This window comes from Chanos chanos, chromosome 5 (genome assembly GCF_902362185.1).
Source record: "Chanos chanos chromosome 5, fChaCha1.1, whole genome shotgun sequence".
In the NCBI taxonomy this organism is placed as follows: Eukaryota; Metazoa; Chordata; class Actinopteri; order Gonorynchiformes; family Chanidae; genus Chanos; species Chanos chanos.
Window position 1 is genome coordinate 51,175,423 of NC_044499.1, and position 10,000 is coordinate 51,185,422.

General features: G+C 44.5%; 1 protein-coding gene across 3 annotated transcripts in view; it reads left to right on the forward strand.

Moving 5' to 3' along the window:
• slc38a10 (solute carrier family 38 member 10) overlaps positions 1–10,000 on the forward strand; it is a 24,320-nt gene that overhangs the window by 998 nt on the left and 13,322 nt on the right. For all 3 annotated transcript variants that reach the window (XM_030774374.1, XM_030774375.1, XM_030774376.1), the window contains exons 3-7: positions 90–207; positions 714–759; positions 905–998; positions 1,552–1,695; positions 5,750–5,874. In XM_030774374.1, the coding sequence (XP_030630234.1) occupies positions 90–207; positions 714–759; positions 905–998; positions 1,552–1,695; positions 5,750–5,874 (527 nt within the window). The remainder of the gene's footprint in view (positions 1–89; positions 208–713; positions 760–904; positions 999–1,551; positions 1,696–5,749; positions 5,875–10,000) is intronic.

The following is a 10,000-nucleotide window of genomic DNA, read 5'->3' on the forward strand; positions in this document are numbered from 1 at the left end:
AGTATACCCACATGTAAAAGTCCAGTTGCTTCAGTATTAATCTCTCTCTCTCTCTCTCTCTCTCTCTCTCTCTCTCTCTGGTATTGCAGTGTGGCATTGTGCTGGGGACATTGTTGCTTTTTTTCTGTTCGTGGATGACCCATCAGTCCTGTATGTTTCTGGTCCACACGGCCAGCAGTACCAAACGCAGGACTTACGCTGGCCTGGGTGAGATTTTTGATGGCCTTTATACTGTGCCCAGCCCCAGGAGGGCTCCTGGAAGGCTGTGTTTTATCCCAGTTCAATTAAAACACACCTTGAGTCAAAAATTCAGAGCCTCCTTAGGACCTCAATTATCTCTGTGCGTGCGTGCGTTTGTGTGTGTGTGTGTGTGTTGGGGATGTGCCCTCTTCGAGCAAAGTTGTCTAATCCTGTATGCAGCCCCTGTAGAGGTGTTGATTTTCCAAACAATCCTGGATTTTGCAGTTCTTTTCTGGGTCGTTGTACATCCGTAAATACCTCTGTCGTTCTTGACACTTTAAGAAGAAGGTGCTCTTTTCATTATCTCTTCTGACTGCATTTACTCTGCTGATTGTGCATTATATTAACACTAAACATGTGTTTAGGCCTGTATGACCAACACTCTTAGACATGATGTCACACTTAACTGAATGGGTCCCTGTGCGATCAGTATTTTGATGCTGACTGATGGGTTTGTGTCTGTGTTTCCACAGCCTTCCACGCGTATGGAAAACCAGGCAAAGCTCTGGTAGAGCTGAGGTAACTTTAAGTTGCCTTGTTCAGTTTTGCATTGAATCCTCTGAGAGAGCAGTTTAAAATGGTAGCCCCTTGATTCACTTGTTCATTCGTTGCCCCCCCCCCCCACTCTCTCTCCCTCTCTCTCTCTCTCCCTCTGTGCGGGTAGTATGATTGGCCTGATGTTGGGGACATGCATAGCGTTTTACGTGGTCATCGCAGACCTGGGCTCTAATTTCTTTGCTCAGCTGTTGGGTTTGGAGGTAAGACAGAGAGTTCTCTTGATGTTGATCTGATGTTAACATAACGCTGATCTAATGTTGAATGTTATCTCTGACATGAAGGAGCAGCACATGTTTCAATTGCTGCACATTTAAATCCGTAAACAGAACAGGAAGAATGTTTTATGAAAACAGACAAAGGTCCTGTTTTTACTGTAATAATACCTTGTGTCCCCAAAATGCACCCTATATTCTTTCCAGATGCCTGCAAGGGTGCTTTGGTGTGAGACCTCTCTCTCTCTTTCTCTCTCTCTCTCTCTCTCTCTCTCTCTCTCTCTCTCTCTCTCTCTCTCTCTCTCTCTCTCTCTCTCTCTCTCTCTCTCTCACACACACACACACACACACACACACACACACACACACATAAATGCACTCACAGGCACACTTGTTCCAGAGGTATCTGCGTAATTGGAAGGTTGCACTTTTTTCAGCTGCACCGAGTCCTTTTTGTCTTTTTTTGGGATGTAAAGGTTTTATGTGTGTTTGTGTGTGTGTATCTGAGACATGACTGTTCTCCTGTCTGTCGGTCTCCTAGGTGACGGGGAGCTTCCGTGTGCTGTTGCTGATTGCCGTGTCTCTGTTTATCGTGTTGCCTCTGAGCCTCCAGAGAAACATGATGTCATCCATCCAGTCCTTCTCTGCCATGGCTCTGATGTTTTATACACTCTTCATGTTCACTGTGAGTTCTCCGAGCACACACACACACACACGCACACACACGCAGGGGAGGGTTATAACATGCTACAGTCTGTGTAGATGCTCACATATACACATATGCTCCCCTCTATGTACTCCTCAGTGTATATAATCAGATACACTGTAATTTCTTTTAGTTTACTGTTTTCAAAACATAGCAATCTAGTGGAAATGTCTGTGTAGTGGTTATGTGTGGAGGCCTATCCTAAATTCCTACTCTTATTCACCTATTGAAGTACACAGAGCGTGCCACTAACTCCACAGTATTATTGAATGTGTACTGGCACTGGACAGTACTGTTTTGCGTGTAATATTTATGTCTTTCTGTTTTTGAAGGCTGTACTGAAATGCCTTGTTATTTTACCTCCGTAATGTGTTTGTATTTTTTTTAAATGCCAGTTAATGACAGATCTTATGCAGCATGCTTAGTGTTTAACAGATCTGCTCTTCAGTGATGTGATTTAGAGTTGCTTTATTTGGAAACCTCCAGGTTAAAATGCTTTAAATAATAATAATAATAATAATCATCTTTGGGAAGATGAGCATGCCTCTAAAGGGACAGTTTGCTTTGAAGAGTGAGAGTCATTGCTCAGAATGCTGTAGTGTTTGATAGGAATGGGCAATGATGACAAAACCGTATCAATATCGATACAATGTAATGAAACCATATCAATATCGATACAATGTAATGAAATCATATCAATACTGATACAATGTAATGAAACCATACCAATATCGATACAATGTAATGAAATCATATAAATATCGATACAATGTAATGAAACCATATCAGTATCGATACAATGTAATGATACCATATCAATACTGATACAATGATGACAAAACCATCTCGGTACTGATACAAAGTGACAAAACCATATCAACACTGATACAAACTGTGCTGTAATGCAGTATACTGAGAATATGTCAAATATCGATAGCCTTGACCAACCATGCTTTCTGCCATGCAGTAAAGTCAATTAAAAAATATATACATATTTGTGTGAAAGTTTTAGCCATACGTTACTGCTCAATAATGCATACTTGAAGGTTGTCCAGTTAACCCGACGGAGCCATCTGATCAGTCCTTAGAGCTGCATTAGTGATGCAGTGGTCTGTTACACTGTACACCAGTGATTTGGTCGCAATTCCTTTTAAACAGTTTAAACGTTCATAGGTGTGTAGTGGGATAGGTACTGAACATTGTGAAAGATCTGATAATATTGTGATGTACTGTCATGTTGCCCATCCATAGCATTAGGTTTTGTTTTAAGATAAGATATGAGAACACTGTTAATCCCCAGGGAGGAAAATTTGGGTAAGGCGGGGAAGTTTGGGGACTGCAGTAGTGTGGCAGGTTGGTAGTCTGTGTAGATGGAGACAGTGACACAGTGACTTATGTCACAGTGCCAGTGGAAGGGAGCATTGATTTCATTTTTTTAGGAGGGGGGTGTCTTATGCCGGTCCCCAAACCCCCTTTAGACTGGGCATTGAAGCCTTCACGGGTTTTGGGGGGTGGGGGGTGGGGCAGCTTCTATACACGGCAAGTTTATCAGTTTGAAAGTTGACAGAGTTCATCACAGACTCTAGAAAACCATGTCCTCTCACATGTAGTGTGTAAGAGTGTAGACGTCAGATGCAATAAAATAACTGTGAAATTAACTCGCTGTAACTCAAATGTCCAAATGCCACACTTGTAAAGGTAAGATTAGCACTGGCTGGAAAAAAAAAAAAAGAACATTCTTGCAGCACTGTAGAACTTATTCAGATGAGTTTTGACAGGTCTTCATGAGTGAAACAAAAGCCATGCTTCACTGAAATGTCTAACAGGTCAATAGAAGAGGGTTTTAATTGCCTCCTGGATTGCACGTTAACGTGACACTGTGAGTATTCTCGTCATGGTCACTGCGCTGCCCAAACCTCGTCACAAGACCTGTTGTAATGTGTTCTGCAAATTAACAGTCATTGTGTGCGCCCCCCCCCCCCCCCCCCCCCCCAGTTTAAAATTTCCTGGAGTTCATTTCAGACTTATTCTGCATTCTGTTTACACACGCTTTGTTAGAGTCACTCTCACAAGAGGCTCACAAGAGGTTTTCTGACTGCTTTCTCAGTCACATTTACTCTGGATTAGGCAACTCTGGCAAGTGTTAATGTAATCACAGATTAAGTCAGTAAGGATTCGGTTTTCCAGACGCCGATTAAGACTAGTCCAGCGCTTAAAAGGATTTTGAATGGAAAAACTGATTAACGGTGAAATTAAGTCTATGATTAGACTCAGTCAGTAGCCTGAAAACAAGCCCCGGAGAGTTCATTTAATACTGGTGACTTTGTAGTGTGAGGTGTTTCACCAGTGGCGAGTGGTTTCAACTCAGTGAACTCTGCTGTAGTGCACAACATGTCAGAGATTTTAATGGTGTGTACTGCACTGTTCCTCCATCATGCTATTTTGCCGCTTAGATAGAACCATTATGGGGCCCAGTGATTGGGGCTGAGGAAGTTCTATTACCTCCATGTCAGAGGACACGTTTTCCCATTTGTTGCCAAACTCTTCCTACATAGTTTGATACGTTCTAGTGGTGGTGGTGGCTGACTTTTTACATGCTAACATTAGCATCTCTAGCCAGAAATGATGGAAGTAAAGGAGGCTGAGATACGGCTTGTTAGCATGCCAAAAACTCACCTATCGTAGCCACTGGAATGCATCAGTAAATTGTTAGACATTTCCTTTAATACCAGAACAGCTGAGTGTGTTTTTTTCCCCCCCACTGTAATTAAGTGTTTCTCCTTAATGCTGATTAAATTCTTACTGGTTCCAGTGTCTTGAGCCCTAACAGGACTCTTGTCACTCTAACTTTTTCACTATGATGTGTTTTCCCTTTGACCTCTGACCCTTTGACCCCTGCCGCCACCACCAACCCCTGACGCTGCTGCTGTAGATAGTGTTGTCTTCTCTGCGTTACGGCATTATCAGTGGCTCTTGGCTGGAGAAGGTGCATCTGTGGCGTGTGAGGGGTATCATACAGTGTCTGCCAATTATCGCCACCACCTTCTGCTGCCACCCGTAAGTAAACCTCCCCACCCCCTCAAAAAAAAAAAAATCGTCCGGAGAACCATCAGGTAACTGACTACGCCACCCTGGTGGCGTCCTCATTACCCACAACCCCCTGTCTCTTCTCTCTTCACCTCCACTTTCACCTCCACCCAATCCAGGGACTGCTCCTCTGTTCTGTGTTCATTCCATCTGTGTATGTGTACAAGGTGATGGTGGAACCCATTTTTGGAAACCAGTCCAGTTGTCTCTGCTGCTCTAGACCGTGCCAATGAATCCAACCCCCCCACCCCCCGATCTGCCAGTCCTGCCCCCCCCCCCCCCCCCACCCCACAGAGAGCAGCCGTAGATGGGATGAAGTGGGCGGCAGGCTGGGTATGGTGGTGGTATCGGTGGTGTGGGTGTGGGGGGCTGTGGATCTGGTCGAGGGGAAAATCGTTACTAGTCATAAGTGCGTGTCAGTGCAAAACCTACGTCTCTACTTATTCATTCATTCATTTATTTATTTTTCTCTCTCCTCACAACCCCCCATTCACTCTTCTCGTCCTTTTGATTTGACTTGATTTTTATCGTCAGGTTTTAGTTTGATGCCGTTTGATGCTCAGGTGCGGCGTCGTGTTTTGATTGCACCGTGTGTAATTCAGCGGTGGTGGTATCAGCAGTCCCAGAAGCTCCAGTAAGGTTTACGTTGTCACGGCGACTAGGGCATCAGGGCTCAGAATCAGCTGTCTTGTCAGAGACTGAGGAAACTGTAGAAAAACTGAAATTCGGTTGTCAGCACCTTTTAGTGAAACGGAGGGGGACTCTCTTGAGCGTGTCTGCGTCCTTGGCTTTTTGGGGTCTCCTGCCCAAAAGTGGACAAAAATGGACAAAAACGTGGACCAGTGCCTCTTCCTCATCATCCTCTTCCTCCTCTGTGCATGTGTGGGACTGCGTGTAACGTTCCCCCCCCTCCCCTGCTCTCTCCCCCCCCCCTCCCCTGCCACAGATGGTGCTTTCCTCCTTCAGACATGGCCTACTCAGGGGAAGCTGGTTGCCGAGCGTCACGTACGTGCGCTGGGACGGCGTGTTTCGCTGCATCCCAATCTGTGGCATGGCGTTCGCCTGTCAGTCGTAAGTACTTAACCACGCCCACCGTCCAGGTGTCCTGATCTGACAGGGTTAGAGAGAGAGAGAGAGAGAGAGAGAGAGAGGACGAGGAGGAACAAGGGAGAGAGAGAGAGAGAGGAGAGACAGGAGAACGAGGAGAAATGTAAGGTTTTAGGAAATGATGCATTCTCCTGATACAAAAGAATGACACCAGGTGTCAAAATAAAATATGTTGTTTATAGCGTGTTTATGTGTGTTTCAGAATAATTCTGTTGGAATAATTCTACATAATTGTGATCATTTGAAATTTTGACATGTGTGTCAGCTGTTGTTTGCGGAGAGGAATCTTTGCTAGGCTTGCGCGAGGCTTGCGCGAGGCTTGTGTGCTTGCTTAGCCAATCAGCTAATTTTCCCACTTTCTGTCCTGCATATCTGTCAGTGTGTATGTGTGGTGCTAACAGCTAGTACTAAGGTCAAACTTTTTTCCCCTGTCCGTCAAGACTTTTGCTGCACTCTTTTCAGTAAATGTAGCTTCACACCCTCTCCACGTGCTAACATCATCGAAAAAAAGGTGTGGGTTCTACAGCTCTGATGGAAAGCAAGCCGCGTGTAGTGGTTTTATCTGAGAAAACGTGTTGTCTGTTTAACACCATAGTCGTGTCTCAGACAGAGCTCTCTGTGAAAGGATGACAGTTGGGTTTGGTGACTACATATTTAAGCCCTGATGGTAGCCGTATGCTTTCGGGGGGCAGAGAAAATGTTTGACGCGACGCATAGTGTTAAATGAGCAGTTCTTCGTATTTGAAAAGTGGTAACGTCCAATTCTGACTAGCGGTTCATTTCAGAGTCACTGCATTCGGTCAGATCCTGCATTATTACATGATTATTAGTATCATTAATGTCACCTATGTGAACCCGTTCTCCGCGGACCGTAGACCGTCTCTCTCGTTTGAGCTCCTGACCGCAGGCCGAGAGCAATGGAGCCACGATACCTTGTCTTCTCAACTCCGCCGTCAGAAGAGGCAGAATCAGAGAGAACTATTCGTCTTTTTCTCCCCTCTTCTTTTCTCCCTCCATCTGCATGCACTTCTGCTGCCAGCCTTGCCACCCCCTGTGTGTGTGTGTGTGTGTGTGTGTCTGTGTCTGTCTGTTTGTCTGTCTTTCTGTGTGTGTGTCTGTCTGTTTGTCTGTCTTTCTGTGTGTGTGTGTGTGTGTGCGTGTGTGTGTGTGTGTGTGTGTGAGTGAGTGAGAGAGAGTGTCTCTAGTTTTCGAGGGGTGTGAGAGTGTGCATCGCACTGGTCGCTCTGTGTGTGCCTGTGTGTTTGTGTATCTGTGTATTGCAGGTTGTTGGTGTGTATGTATATCTCAGGTTGGTGGTGGTGTGTTTGTGTGTCTGTTATGAGCTGTAACTGTGAATATGTGTTAGTGTGTATTTGGAGAAGTGTGTGTTGTGAATCTAAATGGTTAAGGAGATTATGTAAGAGACTCACCCTTCCCCTTTTTATTCTCTCACTCTCTCTCACTCTTTGGCTCTCTCTCTCTCGCTCTCTCTCCCTCCCTCCCTCCTCCTCCATCAGTGAGTGATGGCTGGCATGGAGCGTGTGCCCAGTGGTCAGCCGGCATGGCACATGATGCCACTGAGGAGCGTGGTCACACAGAGACTAGGCACGATGCCAGTCCAGGACGGAGCGGTGCCAGTCATTCACAGAAACATCCCACTTTACGCTCACACACCGCCTCTTATTGGTGTTACTGACGCTCGAACTTTTTATCCATATATTTTTTAGTCCAGTTACAGCTGTCTGTCAGAGAGGCCAAAAATGACGATGATTTATGACCGTCTGGTCATATTAGTAGTAAATTATTATGAAAAAACATGCGACGTTTGTTTGTTTTTTTTGTTTTATTTTTTGCTCCGTTTGTCTAAGATTGGGTGTGGATTGGGGGGGATTTTTGGGGAATGGAGGAGATGGTGGAAATCTGGGTTTATGTGGCTGTTTTTTTCAGCCATAAAAACTATTGATTGACACTAAACCTCAGACAAAGCCTCTCCATTTCTCTCTCTCTCTCTCTCTCTCTCTGTCTCTCTCTGTCTCTCTCTCTCTCTCCCTCTCTCTCTCTCTCTCTCTCTCTCTCTCTCCCTCCCTCTCTCTCTCTCTCTCTCTCTCTCTCCCTCCCTCTCTCTCTCTCTCTCTCTCTCCCTCTGTCCCCCTCTCTCTCTCTCTCTCTCTGTCTCTCTGTCTCTCTCTCCCTCTCTCTCTCTCTCTCTCCCTCTCTCCCTCTGTCCCCCTCTCTCTCTCTCTCTCTCTCTCTCTCTCCCTCTGTCCCCCTCTCTCTCTCTCTCTCTCTGTCTCTCTGTCTCTCTCTCCCTCTCTCTCTCTCTCTCTCCTTCTCTCCCTCTGTCCCCCTCTCTCTCTCTCTCTCTCTCTGTCTCTCTCTCTCTCTGTCTCTCCCTCTCTCCACTTCCCTTATGATGAGTGGTCATCCGACTGTGAGCTGTCTGAAACCGGAGCGCAGAGAGTCGGGCTCTAAATCCTAACCCTGATTAAAAAAAAAAAGAAAAAGAAAAGAATGAAGGAGAGAGAGGGAGAGTGAGCGTGTGTTTTGACTCTTTGTCTGAGGGAGAATGAACAAAGCCCAAGCTGCCAGGAAACTTTATAACCATCTAAAATGCGCCTTTCTCTTGTTGCTGGTATATAGCCATTGTAAATTCTCTGGTTAATGTTTTTCAGGCCTCTGATTTTATTGGGTGCTCCAGTGACAGACAGACAGCAGGGTTTTTTTTTTGTTTTTTTTTAGTTTCCCAGAGATGGGAGGCTGTCTCACTTCTCTCATGCGACCCCCCCCCCCCCCCCCCCCCCCCCCCCCCGTGTCCTTATCCCTGTCTCTTGTTGTGTCTGTTGTGGGTGAGTGACGGACTAACGCTGATGCTTAAGCTGAACCCATACTCAAGCCTTAAAGTGATTCTTTATCAATGTACGGAATGTCTCTGAATCTCTGAATGCTCTGCTTGGTGTGAATATGAATGTGTGTAATGGTTTGTCAGTCACTCAGTGTTTGTCTGGTCAGTTCCATGTCCACAGTCAGTAACAGCTGTAGTTTTAGCTGTAGATGAATGAGTGTGATAATGGTGTGTTTGTGTGGTGTCGGTGTAATAAGTTACTATGTGTGTTTGTAATAGTTTACTGTATGTGTGTGTGTTTGTGTATGGGAGTATGATGGTTTACTGTATGTGTGTGTGTTTGTATGTGTGTGTGTAATAGTTTACTGTATGTGTGAGTGTGATAGTTTACTGTATGTGTGTGTGTAATAGTTTACTGTATGTGTGTGTGTAATAGTTTACTGTATGTGTGTGTGTTTGTGTGATAGTTTACTGTATGTGTGTGTGTGTGTGTAGTAGTTTACTGTATGTGTGTGTGTGTGTGTAATAGTTTACTGTATGTGTGAGTGTGATAGTTTACTGTATGTGTGAGTGTTTGTGTAATAGTTTACTGTATGTGTGAGTGTGATAGTTTACTGTATGTGTGAGTGTGATAGTTTACTGTATGTGTGTGTGTTTGTGTAATAGTTTACTGTATGTGTGTGTGTTTGTGTAATAGTTTACTGTATGTGTGTGTGTTTGTGTATGGGAGTATGATGGTTTACTGTATGTGTGTGTGTTTGTGTATGGGAGTATGATGGTTTACTGTATGTGTGTGTTTGTGTAATAGTTTACTGTATGTGTGAGTGTGATAGTTTACTGTATGTGTGTGTTTGTGTGATAGTTTACTGTATGTGAGTGTGTTTGTGTAGTAGTTTACTGTATGTATGTGTGTGTGTGTGAGTGTGTTTGTGTAGTAGTTTACTGTATGTGAGTGTGTTTGTGTAGTAGTTTACTGTATGTGTGAGTGTAGTAGTTTACTGTATGTGTATGTGAGTGTGTGTGTGTGTGTAGTAGTTTACTGTATGTGTGTGTGTGAGTGTAGTAGTTTACTGTATGTGTGTGTGTGAGTGTAGTAGTTTACTGTATATGTGTGTGTGTGAGTGTAGTAGTTTACTGTGTGTGTGAGTGTAGTAGTTTACTGTATGTGTGTGTGAGTGTAGTAGTTTACTGTATGTGTGTGTGAGTGTGTGAGTGTAGTAGTTTACTGTATGTGTGTGTGAGTGTGTT